Source organism: Paramormyrops kingsleyae, chromosome 24 (genome assembly GCF_048594095.1).
Source record: "Paramormyrops kingsleyae isolate MSU_618 chromosome 24, PKINGS_0.4, whole genome shotgun sequence".
Taxonomy (NCBI): domain Eukaryota; kingdom Metazoa; phylum Chordata; class Actinopteri; order Osteoglossiformes; family Mormyridae; genus Paramormyrops; species Paramormyrops kingsleyae.
In genome coordinates, this window is record NC_132820.1 from 27,334,233 (window position 1) to 27,357,937 (window position 23,705).

The 23,705-nt window shown below is 42.3% G+C and overlaps 1 protein-coding gene, 1 long non-coding RNA gene, 1 other non-coding gene and 1 pseudogene across 4 annotated transcripts in view; all 4 read left to right on the top strand.

Annotated features, from left to right (window-relative positions):
• Window positions 1–17,893, top strand: part of LOC140582417 (uncharacterized) — a 94,831-nt gene extending 76,938 nt beyond the window's left edge. The window contains exons 3-13 of the mRNA XM_072706769.1: window positions 13,417–13,506; window positions 13,963–14,052; window positions 14,214–14,279; window positions 14,563–14,710; window positions 15,455–15,514; window positions 15,743–15,813; window positions 15,983–16,018; window positions 16,339–16,422; window positions 16,712–16,770; window positions 16,879–16,900; window positions 17,691–17,893. Coding sequence (XP_072562870.1) covers window positions 13,417–13,506; window positions 13,963–14,052; window positions 14,214–14,279; window positions 14,563–14,710; window positions 15,455–15,514; window positions 15,743–15,813; window positions 15,983–16,018; window positions 16,339–16,422; window positions 16,712–16,770; window positions 16,879–16,900; window positions 17,691–17,702 — 738 coding nt within the window. The 3' untranslated portion in view covers window positions 17,703–17,893. The remainder of the gene's footprint in view (window positions 1–13,416; window positions 13,507–13,962; window positions 14,053–14,213; window positions 14,280–14,562; window positions 14,711–15,454; window positions 15,515–15,742; window positions 15,814–15,982; window positions 16,019–16,338; window positions 16,423–16,711; window positions 16,771–16,878; window positions 16,901–17,690) is intronic.
• On the top strand, window positions 1,114–8,808 carry LOC140582424 (uncharacterized). Of its 2 annotated transcripts, none has more exons than XR_011985393.1 (2): window positions 1,114–1,617; window positions 6,356–8,808. It is a non-coding gene; the product is annotated as an uncharacterized lncRNA (long non-coding RNA). The 2 variants fall into 2 exon arrangements; XR_011985392.1 differs by lacking the exon at window positions 1,114–1,617 and adding an exon at window positions 1,650–5,861.
• A 1,702-nt stretch (window positions 17,894–19,595) lies between the features above and the next one.
• LOC140582245 (serine protease 23-like) lies at window positions 19,596–21,012 on the top strand (annotated as a pseudogene).
• Window positions 21,013–21,606: 594 nt separating this feature from the next.
• trnak-uuu (transfer RNA lysine (anticodon UUU)) lies at window positions 21,607–21,679 on the top strand. The gene has a single exon. It is a non-coding gene; the product is annotated as a tRNA-Lys (tRNA).
• The last annotated feature ends 2,026 nt before the right edge of the window (window positions 21,680–23,705 follow it).

Here is a 23,705-nt window from a genome sequence, read left to right on the forward strand (position 1 = left end):
CAGTCCAGAAAACTTAACCTATACATGACAATATACATGCATATGAGGACCGTAGGGAAGAAGAAACTGCAGCATGAAGTGACTGGTACTTATCAGTCCAGTATAAAAAGCAGGTGCAACTGCATGTAAGGTGCAGAGTGCAGTGAGCTGGGTGACCATTACCATAGTGCCTGGGGTGGGGGCACAGCTGGCAGAGGGTGGCAGTAGTTGATCCTTCTGTTGGCCTGGGGGTACAGACTGTTCCGGAGTCGGGATGTTCTGGTATTAACACTCCAGTACCATAGGTGGAAATTAGCGGGAGAACATTTCAAACTGGATTTAAGGAAGCACTTCTTTACACAGCGTGTAGTCAGAGTATGGAATAGTCTTCCTGATAACATAGTGCAAGCTGAATCCTTGGGTTCCTTTAAATCAGAGCTAGATAAGATTTTAACAACTCTGAGCTATTAGTTAAGTTCTCCCCAAGCGAGCTCGATGGGCCGAATGGCCTCCTCTCGTTTGTATAGTTCTTATGTTCTTATGTTATCTGCCTGGTGTCATGAGACTGACGATTTGTTGGGTGAGGGGTAGGCAGTGTAGACTACAGACAGTGTAGGCTTTGGTGAGCCTCCTTAACCAGCCACTCCATGGTCTTTAACCAGTTTAGATCCTAAAACCAGTTGAAACAAGCAAAGCACATAGGCACAGAAACACAAAGTAAGATGGCTGAACAAAGCCAAGGCGGAGAGGGAGGGAGCAAGATGCATAGGAAGCCTCACACTGCATTGCTTGATATGATGAAGGGCAGCCCAGCCCCCTGTTGGTGGGATGGCAACAGCTGTTCAGTGTTTTAATTAAATTTTGCATCATTTTCATTCCAGTGCTGTAAATGCTAGGAAACATGGATGGGTGATATGTAGCTTAATTAATTAAAGTAAGTTAATTCATATCAAAAGTAAGAAAGCTGAATTTTACACCACTGCATATAGTTAATTAAGTTTAACCTTTTGCATGACTGGATAGGCCAGCTTTACAAATACCAAACTAAACTTCACTAAGATGATTTCGGTCCAACTCGCAATATGCAATGCTCATTTCAGCAGCATAGACACATGGTTCGAATTACGGGGGGAACTGGGGGGTACAGTAACCCCCGTCAAGACCCAGACCCCCCCAAAGAGACAAAAATAGCAGTTTGGGGGGTCTTAAAACTTTTCTTTTGCTGTAAAGAAAAAAACAAAAGCTAACTTCACCTTGTAGGAAAATTTCTATGTAAAACAATTTCAGACACCGCTAATGTGGACCGTACCATTTTAACCACCTCGGCGCTAGAAACAGCTTAGCCAGTCGGTTGTGCCAGAATTGTGGGAACCCTGATCCAGGACGCATCGGACCCGCGCAGCGCGCCCTGAAGACGCTCCTGCCACTCACCGGCCGTCAAGAGCTCCCTGCTCGTCAGTGAGGAGAATCCGCAGCGGGCGGGGGCTGCTCTGTTGGAGCGGGAGGAGACGTGCTGCAGCTGGGAGGCCCGGCTGGCTGCAGAGCGCCGCGGACTTGACAAGCAGCAGGAGCGGGACCATCGTGACCGTGAGCGGCTGCTGAAACCTGCGGAGGAGCAGGAGCTGGAGCAGCTCAGCGGTGAGTTGACCAGCTGGGAGAAGTAGCGCGACCGCCAGGGGTGGCTAGCCGAGGCAGCGGAGACGGCATTACGGGGCTAGGAGGAGGCCGCACTGCCGGAAGTCTCCAGCAGCCCCATGCGCTGTGTGTCCCCGGAGAAGGGAGCCTGGCTGTGGGAGTCGCTGGGCATGGTCACCCCTGGAAGCTGTGCTGGGAAGAAGGTCCAGCGCCGGTGTTCTGGGCAATTCAGTTTCCCCTGTCGCGCGCTGATTAGTACACGGTTTCGCTGTTGTTTTCATGCCTTTTTACGAAGCTCTTGAGGTAATCAAGCCATATATTTTAAAACATCACATGTTTTTTGTTTTTACAGATAATAAATGAAAGTATTTAATTCGCTGGATAGAGATATTTCTTGATGAAAACGGTATAGTATTGCTTATAAGACTATATTATGCGTGACGATCTACTGTATTCGTATGTAATAATGTACCTGAGTGATTTTCAGACATCTCACATACATATTTGCCTAAATATTAGGAGAAACATTATTTCCTGACATCCAGGATATTGTTAAAACAGGTATACAGAAACTCTGGGCCTCGGTACTAATAACAATACAGTATTCACATGTAATAATGTACCCGAGTGATTTTCAGACATTTCACATACCTCTTTGCTTTAATATTAGGGGAAACATTATTTCCTGATAGACAGGGGAAACCGAATTGCCCGGAACACCTGTACGTCTGAGGAGGGGGCAGTGTAGCACCGGCTGGACGCGTGTCCCAGCATGCCCCGCGTGCAGTTGTAAATAGCCCTTGCTGTATTGTTATTATTAATGTTAATGGTTACATTTCCTTATTGTTGCTCGTGTGTTTACCCGAGTCCTGTGTGTACCCGGTCCGATCCTCGTGTGAGTTAGCTTACGTAAATCTCCCACCATGTGTGCATCCTACAGTTCGGCATCTGACAACCTTGTATTTCCTATATGTAATAGATTCGGTGCTCGTTGGGTGTCTGATGTGTTCCTTTCCATGACCGATAATAAAGAGCGCGCTCTCCCCAGTAAGCGAGCTTCTGTGTGTGTTTCTGCTCCCGCGATGCCTCGGTCCACCCGAAGCCACAGAAACGTTATCTCATTTTGTTAGTGTGTAACTTGGTGGGAATCTTGCCTTAAGACAAAATAGAAGCAAAGGCCTGTATGACCTCAGCACCCATTTCTGTGCATTTGGAGTGGAAACCTCTGTATCACCCCCCGTAATAAAATTTGAATCCCCTAATCAGAATTTCTCTAGCAAACTGAGTTTTGTGTTATATGTACAATACAATAATTTTAGTGATTCTGTTTTTTTTTTTTTTAAAGGCTGCATATCTGAAAGTCTGACCTGTATGTTTGGGCTAAAGTAAATGATAATAGGAGGAATAAAACTCGCTGACCACTCGGCATGTAAGTCAGCAGTACACTTTATTTTTGTTTTCATGGCACTCATTAACATACATGAGGCTGCTGTATTGGCTGACCTGTCCTCCAGGTCCAGTTTACAATTGTTTCGGACTGGTCGGTCTAACCAGTTCGGTGTCCGACTTTGTGCCATTTGGGAAAGGTCGTCTTCTGTTGAATTGCCTCATGCGCCTTTTCTGCTGCTCGGGAGCCTTCCCCAAATCACTTTGTGATTTCGTTTTTCTCCAGTCCAGTTTAGACCTCAGCCTGGGTGCCCCTGCCCGGTCTGACTGGGTGCCCCTGCCCAGTCGGCTTCTGATTATTCTGCATCGAAGCTGCTGTCTGTCTATCTTTTCTGAGCTAGCCTCGTCCAGAGGGCTGCTCTCCTGCTGTCTGTCATTTTTTGACAGGTCTGAGCTAGCCTCCTCAAGTGGGCTGCTCTCCTGCTGTCCGACATTTTTTGACAGGTCTGAGCTAGCCTCCTCAAGTGGGCTGCTCTCCTGCTGTCTGTCATTTTTTGACAGGTCTGAGCTAGCCTCCTCAAGTGGGCTGCTTTTTTGGGCCCTGAACATTTTTTTGTTTAGGGCCCTGCACCTTTGTGCAACTTAAACCCATACTGAAATTATGCAAATGATATAGCTTAGATTCTCTTTCACCAGTGCTTCCTTCGAGAGAGTCTCTAAGAATGAAATGTGAAGGTGCAATTGCTTCTTATATAGGAAAATCTTCCTTCGATGACATCACTGGCCAGTTCCGGAATTCTGTTCTGTTTTGACATCACACAGGGCCCTCCATATAAGGCATCTGTCATTTTATTGTTTATACCAGTACAGGGTATGCTGATTGGTTTAAAAAATAATATTAAATCATTATTTAAAAAAAAATACCTGTGTGTTTAGAAAAAAAATGCCTGTGTGTGTGCGTGTGTGTGTTATCCCTTATCCTACCAATACAATCCACGTTATTACTTAAAAGCTTGTTTGACATCCTTTAATGCTGATAGTTTTCAGTAACTTCAATTAAACATGAATTGTGTTAATATGATGAAAGTAATATGGGGACATTTTGACCCCAATATAATATAATTGAAATTATCACACGGTCATTTAAACTTCAACACTTTTAAATATGTATTGACTTGAAAGTAGGGTGTCATGGAGGCTTAGCTGGTGGCCCTGTTGTCTGTCACCGATGGGTTTGGGGCTTTGAATCTCATCACTGCTTGGCAGGGGTGCCGTAATGGCGGGGGAAAGTTACGATGATTCCAAGGGCCCCTGAATGACAGGCGGCCTAAAAAATTGGGAGAATAGCTGGATTAGTCTGGACTGGAGGGCCCAATATGATATGCCTTCATGGGGCCCACAATCTCTAGCAATGCCCCTGCTGCTCGGTGTATGCATGAATGTTTTCCTGCAGACATTGTTTAGGCTAATTGGTGCTTCTACAATTTCCCATAGTGTATGACTGTGTGTGTATATGACCTGTGATGGACTAGCATCCTGCCCAGGATGTACCCCAGCCTTGTGCCCTGTGCTGCTTGGCACAGGCCCCAGGTGACTCTGCCCAGGACAAACAGACTGATGGTTGGGTGATTTTTCGGGTTTGGACGGCGCAGAGGCTCAGGACACATAAGTTACATCACACCTTTGGGGGCTGGGAGTCAAAGATCACTTTTGCTCTGTGTGTGAGGTTTGCATGTTCTCCTAGTGTTATATGAATTTTCTCTGGATCCTCTGTTTTACTCCAAAGATTGAAAGAGGTGTACTTAGGTATATTTGTGTCTCTAAATTGACTTGTGTGTGTGGGCGTGTGTGCGCCCGGTAATGATCTTCGCGGTAATGATGCCGCAGCCGGTCCATGTTTTTGTTCCTCTGAGCTCCCTCGCAGACAGTCCACATTTTTTTGATGTTGAACATCATCTTACCGTAGGAACAGCAGTATCTCAAGTTGTTGATGGAGCACATGTGGAAATCTGTGGCTGCTGCATCTGTGTCTTCAAATTGACTCCTTGATTCTGTGTGATACTTTAAAGCATTCATCGGTGTGTTTTTGTATAGCAATGTAAAACCTGTTATTTTGACATTGTGCAGACCACTTTTTCAGTCCCCACAAGGGGAAACTAAGTTTTATAAAAATCCATGACTGCAATCAAAAAACTTCCTGTAGAAATGACATGAAAGTCCCCACAAAGATATGAATTCAAATGTGTGTGTGTGTTTTTTTTTATTATTATTTCAAATTTCACTGGTTGATCTTCATGTTTTGTTTGTCATAAACAATTCTATTCCCTGAGAACCTGGGGTTGATTATAATGAGTGTAATTAAGGCTTTTAGACATTATGACTGTGTTCAAGCTATTTGCTGAAGGTAGTTGTAGATTTTGGGATGGATGGAACTTCTTCAGGAATCCTGTCTCCCTTTCTGCTTATGCTCTACAATTCGGACAGCTAGCGCAACACCAGTTCTTGCACTTTACATTACATTACATTAAAGGAGCCCCCCTCTCAACATTTCATTTGGACTATAGACAAATATATTTTAAAAGGTGATTCTCATTGAATGAAGGTAAAGCTCAGTTTTCAGGGATTTTATTCACCGGCCACACTGAAGGAAGGTGACCCAGCTATATACACCCAGTATGCACTGGGCCACCTGCCTGCTGTAGAGCCCTGTCCTTTTGTGCTCTTCCTTCCCATGCTCAGATGACCTCCTGCCAGAGCAGAGCCCAACACAACCACGACACCTCACTCAGGTGTCCTACTCTGTCTGAACTCCAAGAAGCATGGGGACACTGGAGACAGAATGGAAGTCCATCTCACACACTGTAGGCTATGTACAGACACCGCTTCTCCTAACTGCTTGCTGAGCCAAGCCAAAGCTAATGTTATCATCTTTTAATCAGCGGGAGTTTTCACCACAAGGGGCAGCTAAAAGAACATAGAATGGTTGTGTAGTGCATTTGCTAGTGATTAACACTGCGAGCCATTCACTATTAGTAGAAGTAATAAAATTATGATTTTGCCATCATTTACATTTACATTTACATCATTTGGCAGACGCCCTTAGCCAGAGCGACTTACATAAGTGCTTTAAGACTCCACAATGAATTTTTCCCGATACTAGCTCAATAAAAACCAAGGCTATGAGTACCATCGATCTAATACTCTGTTGGAAAAGTGCTTTTTTTTTATTATTATTATTATTTTTTTAAGTAATGAAAGTATAATGCCAGAAGTGCTAATTCAGGTATTTCTGGAAAAGGTGTGTTTTAAGTCGTCTTTTGAAGACATGCAGTGACTCAGCTGTTCGGACATCTAGGGGGAGTTCATTCCACCAACTTGGTGCCAGAACAGAGAAGAGCCGGGAGGTGTGTCTTCCTTGTGCCTTGAGGGGTGGTGGGACCAGTCGAGCAGTGCTGGAGGATCGGTGAGATCGTGGTGCAGTGCGGGGTGTGATGAGGTCTTTTAGGTAGGATGGAGCCAGTAATGCAATTTCTGTAATGCAATTTCTGTAATGCAATTCCCAGTAGGCACTTCTCCATAATCTGGACCCAGGATTCATTTTAAAAATGGAATTTAGAAAGCAGCACTTCACTTTGATGTAAATATAGCACTATGTGAATGCTGATTTAATAAATGAAGAATGTTGATCAGAAGAGGAACAGAAGGGATAAATAAACTCACCTAGTACTTCAGTAATCCCGTCAGTCACATGCAATCCATTCAGCCAGGGATAATTCTCCTCTTCTATGTTCATTGTTGTCATAAGATCTCTTTCATTCTATCATTTGTATGATCGTACTGGTCTTCCGTACATGTTTGTGTGCTTTGTTGAATTCCTATTTTTATACATAGTATTCTGTGAAGTGTTTCTCCTTTAATATTATGTACTTCATGTTTGGCATTGGACCACAAACAATTCTGGTATGTTGGTACATAATGGCAGTAAAGTAAGTTCTGATTCTGATTATCCTATGAACAGATGGAATATTCACTGCTGGTTGTGGGATTACCCCAGGAACAGTCAGAATACACATCACAGATCCTGTGATTAGAGATTATCCCATGTAGAGGTAGAATACACATAATGCTTGCTGGGATTAGAGATTATCCCATTAGGAAAAAAAAACATCATCCAAAGGAAAAAAAGGACCTGATATGGGTCTTCAGTAGAACTGAAGGGCCAACAAGGTAGGGGGAAATACAAATTTCGTTTGGCCAGAAGCCAACGTAATTGTTTTACCCGTTATTTTTTTAAAGCGGTTTTCAAAATGCTGCTTTATAATCGTTAGAGATAGTCAGTGTGACAATTAAGTGACCTAGTCAGCACAAGTATGTCGGTGTGTGCTACGTCGCTGATACGTTAATTCTTGAAAGGTCGACATCTATAGTAGCATTTCCGGCTTTTGCACATTGGCACTGCTTAGCGGCGTTGACACAGCTCCGTCCAGGCGATGCGATCACGACATTTTCCGTCTCAACAGCGATGAAAACGCTACATCTAAGTGAAACTCCGCGATGATTCCCCGACCCTCTTATTATCCTACGCGAAAATATCCCGACCCTCTTACTATCCTACGCGATGATTCCCCGACCCTCTTATTATCCTACGCGATGATTCCCCGACCCTCTTATTATCCTACGATTGCCAATAATTATTTCTACGTTTGCTTTAGTGTTGAACACGTATTAATACTAATATATTTTATTTATAATATATAAAAAATACAAAGGTGTTCGTTAAGAGTTTTTATTTAAAAAAACAAACAAAATATAAAATGCACACGTTAAATAAAAAAAATACAGAAAAATTAAAATACTGAAAGAAAAGTACTATCGAACAGGCCTTGTCAGCCTGTCACGAGCCACTCTGATGGTTGTTTCAGCTTCAGCCTCATTTGGACTAGACACCACCCAGATAGCAAAATCTTTCTGGCCCGGATGTGGCCCACAGCACGCATGATCATCTGGCCCACATACCGCATGGAATGATGGCGACTGAGCGGACCGCTCTCGGTTGCCGCATCAGGTTAACATCTGGGCCAGAAAGATTTTGCTATCTGGGCATTTATTCTACAGTAAAACTGGTCTAAGTCGCCGGCTTGTAACTCGTCTAAGTCGACGCTCAAGCAAAAGTAAATCGGAGCGGCTGTGCGAGGTGAGGGAGCTTCTCCCAGGGTGGCGATCAGGCAGACAGATCAAGGAACAGCAGGCGATAATCGTGGTCGTGGTCCGTAAGCGAGGGTCGACAGCCAAGAGATCCGTCCGACGAGTGAACACAGGACAGGAGAACAAGCGGGGAGGAGGACAGGAGGAACCGGGCTCAGCAGGACCGGTAGGTCAGGATCGGGAGCTGGACTGAGGGAAGGCACAAAAGGTAAGGATCTTATACAAGGTAAACTGGCAAGGCACAGGAGAGCAGGGAGACGGAGGACAGAGAAATGCTTGGTAAGGCTTCTTTTCATCAGCGCAATATTTCGCAGTTTGAAAATCGAGACTGGCCACTGATCCGTATAGGGCCGCCAGCACCACGTTTAAATCTAACCATGATGCATTGCATCAGGAGCAGAATGCATTGCTTTAAGCCAGCGCTGTAAGCCCAAGGCACAGTGTGGATTAACACTTCAAACGGGGCTCTAAAACCATCAAAACTAAAGCGGCATATTGAAACAAAGCACCCAAACTTATCGGAAAGTCTTCACCCTGTAGGATTACAAATTTATAAAATGTTTAATCTAGCTTCCAATGTAATAGTATATAAACTAAAAGAGATAGGTACATTGGGTTTTGCATTTTGAGCCCACACTATGCGCTTACACCCGGCCCAGATACCGCAATGAATGACGGCCCCTTGCTGGCCCAGATCTGGTTTGCCAGAGGTGGCCCACACATGGACCAGCACAAAGCCAGATGTAGACATGTTGGTGGCCCTGTTCTGGCCCAGAACAGTTTCAGCTCGGGCACCAAATGTCAGCCTATGTGTACCTTAATCAGGTCATGTAATACCTACTTAATATTAATTCAATATTCATTGAAACATGAAGTTACTTCAAGTTGCTCTACCTTAATTTTTTTGTTTTCTACTCAGAATTGTCCATGCAAATAGTTAAAACACTTTCTTTAGTATTAGTATCTTGTTTTATTTAAGTCAGGGGAAATAAAAAACAACGGCATTTCACAATTCAACATTTTAATAAATGTTAAATACTGTAATAGTAATCGTCATCACTTCATTAATCCCCATGGGGAAATTGCCTTTTACATCTCCCTCAACTTGCTCTTTGCAAGTAAGTTGCCCATGAAGGACAGCCACTCATGGCTGCACCCAGGGAGCTGGGGGTTAAGGGCCTTGCTCAAGGACCCACAGACATGCTGAGGCTGGGTTTGAACTGGTGACCTTGTGATTACAGGCGCACAGGATTAGCCCACTGAGCCACACAGAACACATGACCCCAGTTGCTTGACTACAAGAATTTTTATAAATAAATTACAAATATCAACTCTAAACACAGAAAGCATACAATAGGTATTTTAGACATCCAAAAATTGTGCAAATGTTGCAAAACCAGTCAAGTAGAAAACAATTTGAACAGTGGAATGTAATCGTGTGCATTATATGTGTGTATGATCAGCAGGGTTTAAATATGAGTACAGTCAATCTATTTCAATACATCTATATTGTACAGCACAATACTATATACAGTACTATACACTATATACAATATCTATACAGTATCTAAGTAGTATTGCATTTGTAAAATGCAACTAGAAAACCCCTTGTCTCATGCTGTCTTGCCATGCTTCCCCGAAGATAATACTTTTCAAATTGGAACGTGTGTCATCTGTTCAAGTAATTTAGCTGTGAAGCTTAATGAAAAATGGCGGGACCACAATTCGCATCAGTTAGCATAGCACCGCGCTAGCAGACCATAGCTGCTCTGGGTAAAATTGTTCTAAAACATGTTACACAGCAAATGTGCCAGTGTTAAATTAACACTGCATGGTGTTTATATGGACCCACACCATTCAGTGTTGCCTATAATACTTTACAGTGTGCAGTGAGTGTTGTTTTTACAGTGTTAATATTTATTAACTCATATAGTGTTCAATTGACAACCTAGACTGTTAAGTCACCAGCTCCACATATCAGCCCCATTTTAATATGTACACAAGAAGTCATAAGGATCAGAAGAGCCACCCCAGATTTACCCACCATCATGAGAAAGACTCTGACCAAAAAGGACCTTACAGCTTTTTCTTGTCTTATGTTGAAGTGTTGTTGGCTCAGTTCTGACTGATCTTGAAGATTAAAGCACTGCGGTCCTGGTGGTTTTATAGTATGTTGGTGTCAGGTCAAAGGAAACATTTTTGGAGACGTACAGGACATGTCTCTAGAGTGGTATATATTTTATTGGGGTGGGGCTGCATTTGATTGCCAGTCCTGTCCTTGGATGATTAATATATGCGGAAAGGTGTTAGGACAGTTATGATACCCTTTTCTTTGCAGCTCCTGGTACCACCCACTCCACTGTAGACCAATGGTGCTGGATGTATATTTGCATAGTATGACACAATACTGTTTTTGACTTGATTTTTTTGAATCCACCGCGATTGTGATGAATAGGGCAAGAGAACAAAAACCACAGAAATGGCTCTTATGTGCTTGCCAATGACTAGATGAGATGATTTAGACTCTTGCTGGGAGGAAAATGCTATGGAAACCAATTTTTTGTTCCTTTTCTATGCCTGGGCTCTCTAGGAGAAGTACCCAGACCATATACACCACTACAATTGAGAAGATTACAAAACAAATACACTACTCAGACCAACTACCATGCAAAGCTAATAATAAAGTGTTTAAGACTAGTATCAGTGCCATACCATCCTCAATCGTGGTGGGTTTCTAAAAATTAAGCTTAATATCTGAATATTAAATGAGCAAAATGATTTGATTTGTTCATCCATCCCACGTTGTGGTCTAAAAGCAATAAGGCCACCACCCATTCTATCTGCTTTAGCAGAAATGCACTCCAACCATTAACATAGCTCTCACCTTTTCTCAGCCCTGTTAAATAATTTCGTTAGGCTGTCTGACACAGGCAAGCTTCATAATCTCTGTTGGGTGGCAGGTGCCATACTTTCATTCACATTTATATCACAGATGGTTCACAGATGAACTTAAAGCAATTCTTTCTCAATCAGATAAAAGAAAAACTGTCATACACAGGCTTAAATGAGAAAAGGCAATGTTGGTCTAAGTCGTTCTTATTATGGTGGGTTAGTAAAACACAGCAGCTGAATGCCCAAATGAGTGCATATTAAAATGGGGCAGACATGGGCCACCCATTTTGTACTTGTGTGCCACCCATATGGGCTTGCAATCTAGGAAGAGGTGGCAACTTATTGACTTAACAGTCTAGGTTGTCAATTGAAGACTATATGAGTTAATAAATATTAATACTGTAAAAAGAACACACTGCACATTGTAAGGTATTATAGGTAACACTGAATGATGTGGGCCCATTAAACACCATGCAGTGTTAATTTAACACTGGCACATTTGCTGTGTAACATGTTTTAGAACAATTTTACCCAGAGCAGCTATGGTCTGCTAGCGCGGTGCTATGCTAACTGATGCGAATTGTGGTCCCGCCATTTTTCATTAAGCTTCACAGCTAAATTACATGAACAGATGACACACGTTCCAATTTGACAAGTATTATCTTCGGGGAAGCATGGCAAGACAGCATGAGACAAGGGCTTTTCTAGTTGCATTTTACAAATGCAAAACTACTTAGATACTGTATAGATATTGTATATAGTGTATAGTACTGTATATAGAATTGTGCTGTACAATATAGATGTATTGAAATAGATTGACTGTACTCATATTTAAACCCTGCTGATCATACACACATATAATGCACATGATTACATTCCACTATTCAAATTGTTTTCTACTTGACTGCTTTTGCAACATTTGCACAATTTCTGGATGTCTAAAATACCTATTGTATGCTTTCTGTGTTTCTGTGTTCTGTGTTCTAGTTGATATTTGTAATTTATTTATAAAAATTCTTGTAGTCAACCAACTGGGGTCATGTGTTCTGTGTGGCTCAGTGGGCTAATCCTGTGCGCCTGTAATTACAAGGTCATCAGTTCAAACCCAGCCTCTACATGTCTGTGGGTTCTTGAGCAAGGCCCTTAACTCCTAGCTCCCTGGGTGCAGCCATGAGTGGCTGTCCTTCATTGACAACTTACTTACAAAGAGCAAGTTGAGGGAGATGTACTGTAAAAGGCAATTTCCCCATGGGGATTAATAAAGTGATGATGATTACTATTATTTAACATTTATTAAAATGTTGAATTGTGAAATGCGGTTGCTTTTTATTTCCCCTGACATAAGTAAAACAAGGTACTGTACTAATACTAAAGAAAGTGTTTTAACTATTTGCATGGACATTTCGGAGTAGAAAACAAAAAAAATAAGGTAGAGCAACTTTACTTGAATGATGAAGTAACTTAATATTTCAATGAATATTAAATTAATATTAAGCAGGTATTACATGACTTGATTAAGGTACACATAGGCTGACATTTGGTGCCCGAGCTGAAACTGTTCTGGGCCAGAACAGGGCCACCAACATGTCTGCATCTGGCTTTGTGCTGGTCCATGTGTGGGCCACCTCTGGCAAACCAGATCTGGGCCATCAAGGGGCCGTCATTCATTGCGGTATCTGGGCCGGGTGTAAGCGCATAGTGTGGGCCAGATCCGGGCCATACCAATTTTGCTATGTGGGATGTAGTTATATACCACATTAAATGGTTTTTCTCGCACTTAAAGAAGTGTAAATGGATTTTGCTAGGTACCTGGCTAGCAATAGCTTAGCTTTCTGGCTCATGTTAGCTACCTAATTTGCTAATGTTAGCGAAGTTCAATTGGGACTAATGTTAGATTTGGTAACGTTAAACATGATTAGACAGACGTTTGTAGTTCATGATAACATTTAAATTTTATTGCACCAGAATTTGAAAAAACTCTCCAAATTAAACTGCGTGCGATTGAGATGGAGAATGACGACACACAAGGGCAAACAAAACGTCCTCACATCCCAAACTCAAAGTACAGTGAGCAGCAGGGGCAGACTGGGAAGGCTTCAAAGAAAAAGGTAACTGACTGCACCAATTGGTGCTTTACTTAAAGTTATCTCCCCCTCTCTCTCTTGTTTCTTAATGTGTAGGCATGTGTGTAGGTTTGTAATTGTGTCATCTATGATGATTTCATGTGCTTTGTTGACAAGATGTATGTGCAAGGTGGTGTAACTTAAGTCAATAAGAGTTGGGCTAAAAGTCAGTCTGTCTCTCTCTCTCTCTGTCAAGGTTGACAATAAAAAGGGAGGGGCTTCCAAATATAAGCACCAGGAGGGTGAGAAGCAGGAGGAGGGTCATGACAGACTTTCAAAGATCAAGGTACACTACCAGTCTGCATCCTGTGTGTGTTGTTATATTACAATACATTCATGATGAGTACAATTTTTTTGGGGGATAAGAGAATTTGTATAGCGCTTTTCATAAGACACACAACTCACACCCAAAGCACTGAAAGGGAGGGGGGTTCATTCAGTCCATGCTGATGGTGGTAAGCTACACTTGTAGCCACAGTTTCCCATGGGTTAGACTGACAGAAGCGAGGCTGCTCACATCAGCACCAACGGTCCCTCTGACCACCAACAAACATTCACACATAGGGATTGGGTGAAGTGTCTTGCCCAAGTGTCTTGTCACACAACGACAGTCTGCACCTGCAGGAGCCGGGATTCAAACCCCCGACCTTCCGATCATGGGACGACCCGCTCTCCCATTTGTGCCACTGTCACCGCTAAATTGCTTTTTCTTTTTCCTCTGTTTCTCCCTCTCCCTCCGAAGGTTGGCGTGAAAAAGAAATGTTCTTCTAAATACAACCATGAGGAGGAGGAGGTGGAGGAGGAGGAGGAGGAGGATGAGGCAACGAACAAGGTACACTACCAGTCTGCACCCAGTATGTGTTATTACATTGCAATACAGTAAAGATAAGTAAGACTTTTATAATAAAGTGCATTATCAGTAGCTGTTACAAGGTACAACACCAGCACAGTAGGCAAATTTGTCCTCTCTCTCTCTTTCTCTCTCTGTCCCAGCGGGCCAGAGAAGAGGAGGAGCGTATTGGGGATGAAGAGGACATAGTACCACCCTCTAAGAAAAAGGTAGCCTAAATGATGACATCCAGTGTGTGGTGTATTACATACATACATTACATGAAATACAAGATGTGGAAGTTTCATGTTTTAAGTAAGGAATAACCACCAGGAGGCCGGACAACCAGTTACATATAGCCAAGTGGAGGGATTTCTGCCCTAGACTTCTTGCCACCTTCCTCTTACACCTCTCGTGACATCCTCTCAGCCAATCAGAATCAACCATTTACAAAAGTTATATAACAATTAGCTGTTGTTCTTCTCTCTGTCTCTCTCTGTCTCTTTCTCATAGACAGCTGCTGAATTTAGAAAACACCTGGACGAACAGATGTGGGAGAGAAGGAAACTCGACCAAATGCAAAGAAATTTGCAGGAGTTGAGAAATGAAGTCCTTTCTCTTAAAAATGAAAATACACGTCTGAAAGACATTATCATCAATCGTAAGTATTTCTAACTTTAATATTTACTAGCAGGGTTTTTTTTCTGGAGATGGATATTGCAGTGGCAGAGAAGTATAAACTTAGAAATTTTATGGGCTGAAATACGTGTTTGACAAAATAAATGCTATGCTGTTAGCTGGTGAGGTAGTCTGGGTGCTCATATAGCCGTTGATAAGATTCAAATTAGAATTATATTTATTTGTCTCTTTCTGGAGGAATTCATAGAGGATTAACAAAAGTCATGGCCTAGAGAACATACAGTTCATGAGAATAAATGATGCTTCTCTGCCTTCAATGGCTCAAGAAGGCAATCGGCTCCAGAAAAAAACCCTGGGGAATTTGAATTTGAGAGAAATTGGAGAAAGAAAATTGCGTTCACAACCAGGTTTCCTCTGCAGAGCCTTATCAATGGGCTTTTGAGGGGGGTTGTAGCTTGCGTTCACAGCTGCAGGAAATGTTTTTCGAAGAGTAAGGGCACTGAGTTGCTGGGTGCTATTTTGATCTAGTGATTGTAATTATTGTTTTCTTTATATAACCTCTTTCTAGAAATCCGTCCAATGAAAAGTGACCTCGCCACTATTGCTCAAAAGGTAACTTCCTCTGATTTTCATTGCTTTTTAAATTGTTTCTCAAGCAGAGCTGTAGAGACTTGTGATGTTGGGCTGATTGATAGTGTTAATTATTTGATGTATTTGCAATTTAATTTATTGAAGAGAATAACTATATTTTTCTTCTATGAACAAGACTGGAAGGACTCCTGTGGAGGATCTAGATTTCTCCTCGACTTTTGGAGAAATGCATCTGGTGAGTATTTTTCTCCCTTGCATTTTTATTTATTTATTTAGTTTACTTGTTACTCAAACAGAGCTATATGGATTTGTATGGTGTTTGGCTGATTACTTTTGCATGTAACTTTAATTTATTGACATGTTTAATGTTTTCCAAGCCCCCCTGTAAATAAGAATCTATAGTGGCTTGCTTGGATGAATAAAAATTGATGAAGAGTTTTACTATGTTTCTTTCTTCTCTAAGACTCCAGAGAGGAGACCGAGCCCTTTAATGAGAGTCCCATGGTGACTGAGCGCTTTCGAGAGACACCACAGGTGTGTGTAACCCTTTTATACCTCTGATTTTTTTGTACTTATTTTACTTAAGGCTCCAACTGAGCTATAGGGATTTATATGTTGGGATAGTTAGTGGTAATATGTAATTTACTTGCCCCATATGCATAAAATTGTTGAAGAGTTTAACAATGTTTTTTTCTCTAACAAGACTGCAGCAACAGCTGAGACCTCAGCGAAAACACAGGTGTGCTTAAACTGTGTGCTTTGTAGGAGCCAATTAGTGTTATAAATGACAATCATCCTTTCCTCCTGCCCCCCTTCGCACCTCTCCACCCACTGTCTTTTCTCCTTCCCTACTTTCCCCCCACCCTGTCCTCCTCCTTCTCTCCTTTAATAACGTTTAGGGCAATGATTAATTTGTTTCATATCTTTATCATTAATCTGCATTTATACATAAAATCCTATTAACTATTGGGCAGCTAAGCATAAGAATCAGTATGAAACATGAAAAAGTTTCTAAAAGTTGCCAATAAATTAATATTGTGATGTGAAATTATTTTTCAGATTGAAGTTATAAAGGGCTCTGGGGTGTTTTGCCAGGCAGAAGCGTGGAGAGCAGCCCGCCTTGCCACCTCTGCTACTGCCATGGTGCGGAATCTGCTGCTGGGCACCTTCGACTTGGAGACTTTGCTGAAAAGCAACCTGAATGCTACAAAACAACATGTTCCTAATCTCTTCTGTCCTTGGAAAAAAAACAAGTCAGTCATATTCTGTGGAATAAATTATGTTTGTGTGCGGGCATACCATCGCTTTTTTACTTGGCATTTTTGTATTTCCTTGCACCTCAAGAAAATGTGATGTGTATATAAAAAAGCTCTTGCTTTCTCCACCTTCATTTTACCCCCCTTTCATAATAATTTTGAAATATTACTTTAAGGTGGGAAGCCAACCAGAGGGGATGGGGAGCAGCTGGTCGCCCTTGACCAAATTAAAAAGGTAGCCATTATTGGTGAGTAAATGCATAATGCGTTGAGAAGGGAAAACAAAACATTTAAGACTTAAGTTCACCACTTTAACCAGCCTACTTGTATCAATGTTTATTAGGCGTCAGTGGAGACTGCATAAGGTAGGGCACCCATTATTGTTACTGTATCTGCTTGGGACCTATAATACTAATTCATCGCTTGCTCACTTCTTAATCCTACCTTTCCTCTTCTAAAGCCACATTTCTGGGGTATTGCGCTGTAAGGTGTGTAGTCCTCTATTTTGTAGAACATATAGTGTTGCAGATATAACCTCGTGGCACTACAGTAATTGTTGTCGTCTGAAGTTTTAATAAATAATCACCCCTAATCCCCTCTGTCCTGTGTTTGTGCCTTATTTTGTCTATACAGGTAATTGATTTGCTTGATTTTAATGCATATCTTATTGCTCTTCGAATAAACCTAGCATGGCAGCTCGCTGGTGGAATGTGTGTGTGAATGGGTCAATGGGAGGCCATTGTAAAGTATTTTGGGTACTGTTGGGTACAAAAGTATTTTGGGTACTGTTGGGTATAAAAATGCTATAAAACCGCAGAGCGGTATTAATTTCCCTAAAAACAACTGCAAAAGTTGTACTTCACCTGTGTTTTAAGCTAACCAAAAAACACGTGAGTGACTAAATTGTTCTTATCCATGAATTTTCTCTGCTTTGGATGCACATTATTGACTGTGTGACTGTTAACAATGCAGTCCCCATGACGAACGTGCATATGAAAGAATGATGCCGCTAATAAAAAAAGGTAAAAAATTGGTGATGTTTCCAATCAGAATTTCTTTCAGATTTAGCAGAATCCAATCAGAATCTTCCAATTGAAGCACTATATTAATATTAATATTATTATTATACTGTCTTATTCTTTTTGTCTTCTCTAGATGCTACATTGAAGAAGTGGCCGGCAGCCACCCGAGGGCAGATAGGAACATCTATCAATTCAAAGCTCACGGAGCTGAGAAGATCCTCAAAATATTTTTTTTTTCTTCCTGTTCAGTTTTTTGTCTTATTTTTGTTCTTGTACTATATTTTTGTTCTTTTACTATTTGATTGTTCTTAAGAAAATAAAAAATTTAAATTTCTACATTTTGGGCTTTTATTTATGTTGTCTAGCAGCTATGGATTTGAATCATTTTAGTTATATATAGGTGAACATATAGGTGAACATATAGGTGCATATACAGTATGCACACATGTATACATGCAAATATGTACCTATATAGGTACATGTATGCACGTATATATGTGCACATATGTACATGCAAGTATGTACCTATATAATATAGGAAAACGGCCAATTTTATATATGTCACATATATTAAAAACCTATATTAAAACATATATGTTTATATAGGTTATTTCCGTGTGGGACAGTACTGCTGTTTGCTAATCGTCCTATACTGACATTCAGTCAGCAATATATGCCTATTTTACTACATATACTAATAGGCAATTTGCGCCGATCACCAAAGCAGCTTCTATCCTTGGAATAATGCGAAGGATGGTGATGACTGTATTTAAAAGTCTGTAAGCCTAGTGATGAACGTTCTTAAAATGGCATTTAATTAAGTATTTTAAATACATAGAATACAATCTCTCAGTCTATTTTGTTTCAAATTAGCCTACATCTGATTTTTTTCCGTGCAACAAAATACAAATTACAAAATGCTCAAAATGAAATGAATACGCAATTTTAATGCATTTGACTGAAATACTGTCCATTCTCAGAACACAGAACGTGCCACTTCTTGACAGTATCGTCATTTAAGTTCTTTCGATCGATGAATCTTAGCCAAGTTTTCTGTTGTCTTTGCCTTGATTTGTACGATCCGAAGGTATACGGAAGAAATTTAGATTCGAGGTTTTCTTGCTGCTGTTGTCACTCACACCCCGGTAAAATGGCCGCTGCCTTGTTTTCATGTATGCGTATCTTGGACAATGACGTCAGCTTGATACGACCCATTGAGTTTTCGCCCCAACATGCAATGCAATTGCCTGGGATGCCATTGCATTTGAATAAAGAGGCAAAAAGCCCATGGCAATACGAAATGCAATTCAGTGCCTTGTTATTCTATTTGTTATTCAAAATATTTTTAAATGAATTAAGGATTGCATAAGCACTTTGCACATTTGAATTGCCAATTGCAAAATGAATTGCCATTTGAATATTTGTGCTTATAATCTTCCACACTTCAGAACCTGCAGCTGTTCATCTCCATGGTGTCCTGGGTGCCTGATCTTTGCTGTCCCCATTTCCTCGTTTGCCCGACTGTACTGCCATTGTAAACTTTATTTTACTTACACAAATTTCCATCTTTCCCCAGGAATTATTGTGTCTGTCAAACTTAACATTAAGGATTGTTAAAATATAAAATAATGATCATAATAATAATAATAATAATAATAATAATAATAATAATAAGCTGTTTAAATAAGCTCATATTCAACTAGTAAAGAAAAGTAAAAGGAGAGGATTCTCAGATCCATCAAAGAACGATATGGAATCAAATTCTGTATGTATTTATAACAGGACCCCGGTTTGAAAGTGTTTGTTTGCCGTTGGGTTAGATGTGGTTCGGATTTGTTTGTAAGGGTCCTTATTAATCACAGTGAACAGAGCTTCTTTGTTGTGGGATGTTCTGGCCCTTGAATGTGTGTGTTTGCCTGTTTGAGCTGCATAGTTCTGTCTGTTCCCGAGCTTGCAGTCACCTGCATTATGTTCCCCGCATTTTGTTATGCTTATGAATGATGTTCTTTCTCATCTTCAGGTCGCTCTTCTTCCTGCTATGCCACTGCACCTGAGGTCTGCCCCAGCCTGCCCTTGGTCTTCTCCCCTCCCCCTCCTGCTTCTTTTCCCCCTCCCTCTGCCCCCAGCATCCCCCTACCAACTGCCCCCCCACATCCCCGCCCTGGTGTTGCACTCCCCCCAGCCCCTCTCCCGCCCTCTATTCACCGCTGAGCCTCAGCTGGATTTGACCACGCATTGCATTGCCAGTTGCTACCACAAGGGGCAGAGCGTAAATGTCCCGGTCCTGAGCGAGTGGTTAGCTTTCGAGACACTGTACTCAGATGGCTCCCGCACCCTGACCACTGTGGATTTCGAGGATGAGGGTGAGAAGGACAGCAAGCATAATCCTTTAGTCTGGCCTTCACCTGGGACAGAACGCTCAGAGAGACACGACAGACAAAAACGCCAGATCTACGGAGAGGATGGGCGCTTCAGCATCCGCGGTGACCATTTCCTGCTTGACTACCCTTTCTCCACCACAGTCCGTATATCCACAGGCTGCACGGGGGTCCTGGTGTCGGCACATCATGTCCTTACAGCCGCCCACTGTGTTCACGACGGGAAGGACTACGTCAAAGGTGCTAAAAAGCTAAGGTGGGCTTTATAAGCCCGCCCACTATGGACACCCCGCCCACTATGAATGGCACCAATCCTGGTCAGTTTACCCCTACAACACCCGTTGTTCATTGGGTGCGTGTGCGATGCACACGTGTCCCCAAAGGCTGGATCCAGGGTCTCCGGGAAATAAGCATGGATTTTGACTACGCCCTGCTTGGGCTGCGATGGTCTCATCAGCGCCCTTTCATGCGTCTCTCAGCGGCCCCCTCGCTGGAGGACTTGGCTGGGAGACGGATCCACTTCTCTGGCTTTGACAGTGACCGACCTGGGGAGCTGGTGTATCGCTTCTGCCCGGTGGAGGCTGAGTCTAGTGACTTGATCTACCAACACTGCGACGCCCAGCCTGGGGCCAGCGGCTCAGGGGTGTGCAGCCACGTCTGGGACTCCGCCCTGGAAAGGTGGGAGCGCAGGGTGATCGGCGTCTTCTCCGGGCACCAGTGGCTGGAGGTGGATGGGGAGAATCGTGACTTTAACGTGGCGGTGAGGTTCACGCCGCTGAAAATCTCCCAGATCCCAGTTTTAATATAGGTTTCCCAGGGGGGGAAAGTCTGTGTGTGTGGGGGGGGAGGTGACCTTGGAATGATATCTTGTACTATGGACGCTCAGCATGAGGGTAGGTCTTGTGTTCCGCTGGCTCTGCCAGTGCTCTTACATGACGTGTTATAGGGAGCCAGCCAGGGCAGTAAGTCACTCACAGCAGTGGCAGCCAGACACTGAAGCATGTGAATATGCATTCAGCCCAGGAACCTCAGTAAGATCTTCACATGCATCAGATTATTCTACAAATCATTACCACTATGTCCAACCTAAATGGGCACTAAATTCCTAGTCATTTCATAAAAATGACTGCTGTACTCTTTCCTTAAATTTTCTCCAGAGATCGAGTAACCATTACACATTAGCTTTATCTTTCAAGCCAAAGATTCATTGATTTTCTAGAATGACTGTTCCAAGTTAAAATATCTTACTTATCTACGTATCTAAAGCACCATGACAACAGGGCGTTGTGGAATAAGTAGGAAACGTCTGTATTTGGTCTTCGGGGCTCTAAGATCATTTATATTCCAGCTGCTGCAGACTAAGCCGTCAAAAACATTTAGTCCCTTAAGTCTGACAGCCGTGTCCTATTGGCGGTGTGACTGTCTCTTCGTCCATCCTCAGAACTTTACTGCATCAAAACAAAAAAGAATTGTAATACAGACCCCACCTTATCATCCTTTGGAAATGTAAGGATGGGAATACAAGTAAAATGAAGCTTTCTGTTCTCCCTTATTTTTATATCATTGTATTTGTTTTTAAGTCATTCATAGGAACCAGCACCAAGTTACGCAACGTGCCCATATTAGGTGAACACAAGGACCTGATTATGGGGTTTTCATTTACAACCAAGAGCCCGGATAGCTCAGTCGGTAGAGCATCAGACTTTTAATCTGAGGGTCCAGGGTTCAAGTCCCTGTTCGGGCGGCTATCTCTTTATGTACCTGTAGGGCACAGTGGCCTGTACGTCGTCACTCCGAAAGGCTGAGTGACTGAAACATGGATTGTCTGTGGGTCCCCGAGGACTGGAGTTGGAAACACTGGTATACAGTATAAAGTGCAGGACGATGACAGTGAGGGACAGACCCAGCAGATTGGACTGGGCATATGCGTGGTGCACCTGTGGCATTTGGGTAGCGGATACCTGTCCAAGATGGTGATGGCCATAGAGAACGGCAAAACACCTTGGGATAAACCACACGGTCTTATAATATCCCCTGTGTTGCTTTTATAAGCCTCCTGTCCAGGCCAATTCACGCTGTTACAACAATCGATTGCCGCACGTATTGCTTTTAAAGGTGAATGAGTACTTGCGTACCAGTTATGTCAAATCCTGGATATAATCTTCAGAATAACACTAAAAAGATGTAACCTGCAGAAGACAATATAGAGAATGTACCTTTGAGAGAGAGAAAGAGAATGCAGACCAGTCACTGCTGCACGATGTGATCATACAAGCATGTATCCCCACCCTAATTAGCTCTGAAGCTCATGTCCCAATTAACTCTGCAGCTTATCACTCGGTTGCAGGCTATAGAATATAATTACTTCAGTAGCTAAATAGTGAGTAGCCAACCGAAACAGCCAAGGCTTTTTACTGCAGTGTTTTTGAAGAGGACATTTTTGAAGTTTTGAAGTAACATTTTTGCCTAGACATGTTAAACATTTTAATATATCCTTATTGTATAGCTTATTGTGATGTTTATTTTACATTAATTGTCTACTCCTTCTGCTCCTACTGTAAATTACAACATATTGTATTTTGGGATCAATACTGTAAACTCTCTATCTCACCCACAGCTCAATATTCATCCATCTATACTCTGTAACCACTTATCCAGGGTTGTGGGGAGGGGGGGGGGCGGGTCTGGAGCCTATGGGTGCCAGGCAGGGAACAACCCAGGAGGGGGTGCCAACCCATCACAGGGCACGCGCGCACGCACGCGCATGTACAGTAAAGATATCCTTATGGGGACCGCTCATTCATTTCAATGGGAAAAAAGCTAAAACTAACTATGACACCTTGACCCCTACCCAGCCCTAACCATAACCATAAGTAACCTAACAAAATACAAGAGTTTTTGCATTTTTAGTTTTTTCATAGCAGTCACCGATTTTTATAAAAGAGAGGAAACCGGTCCCCATAAGGGAAAAAAAAACAGATATTTATCACGTTATGGGGACATTATGTCCCCATAAGGATAGGTAAACCCGCTCGCACATACACACACCTTGGTACCTCTAATCTCACCATGTGTTTGGATCGGGGGGGAAACCAAAGCCCCCAGAGGAAACCCCACAATGACACAGAGAGACCCTGCAAACTCCACACATGGAACCCTGGCAGAGACTCAAACCCTGGTCACAGTGGTGATGGTGATAGTGCTAACCAGTGCACCACCGTGCCGCACCAGAGCCCGACACTAACTCAGATAATAAAAGTGACAAATACATAACGTATGCTGTACTGAACTGATACCCAGTAGTTTGATCTATGAAAAACTATTCTGATTAATTTGAAAATTATACGGCCCTTGACTTTAACTTGCAGGAATGCATCTTTAACTTCCAGTTCCAAATGCTGGACTGAGTAAATTAATATTTCGTGGCGACATTGTGGGTCAGTTTCACTCTGCTAGCGGTCAAAAGGGTGTTGGTTCAAGTCCCATGGCTATCAAGTCTCTGACTGCTCGGGGGACACTCTCTAACCTTGTTCTCTGATCCTTATTTGTATGTGTTGTGTTGTGCCACATGAAGAAGATCGATAGAGGGCGCTGCGGGACTATGTATAGAGATGTACGTGTGCGGGATAATGAGAAGAAGTAAAGGGAGAGAAGTGAAACGCACATGAGTCTCCAGCTGGTTATTTTCCCTGATGCTACCCACCACAGTATGGAATTTGGTCAAAAGTGTTTGCTAAGTAAATTATTGTAAATTTAAACATTTCTTTAGC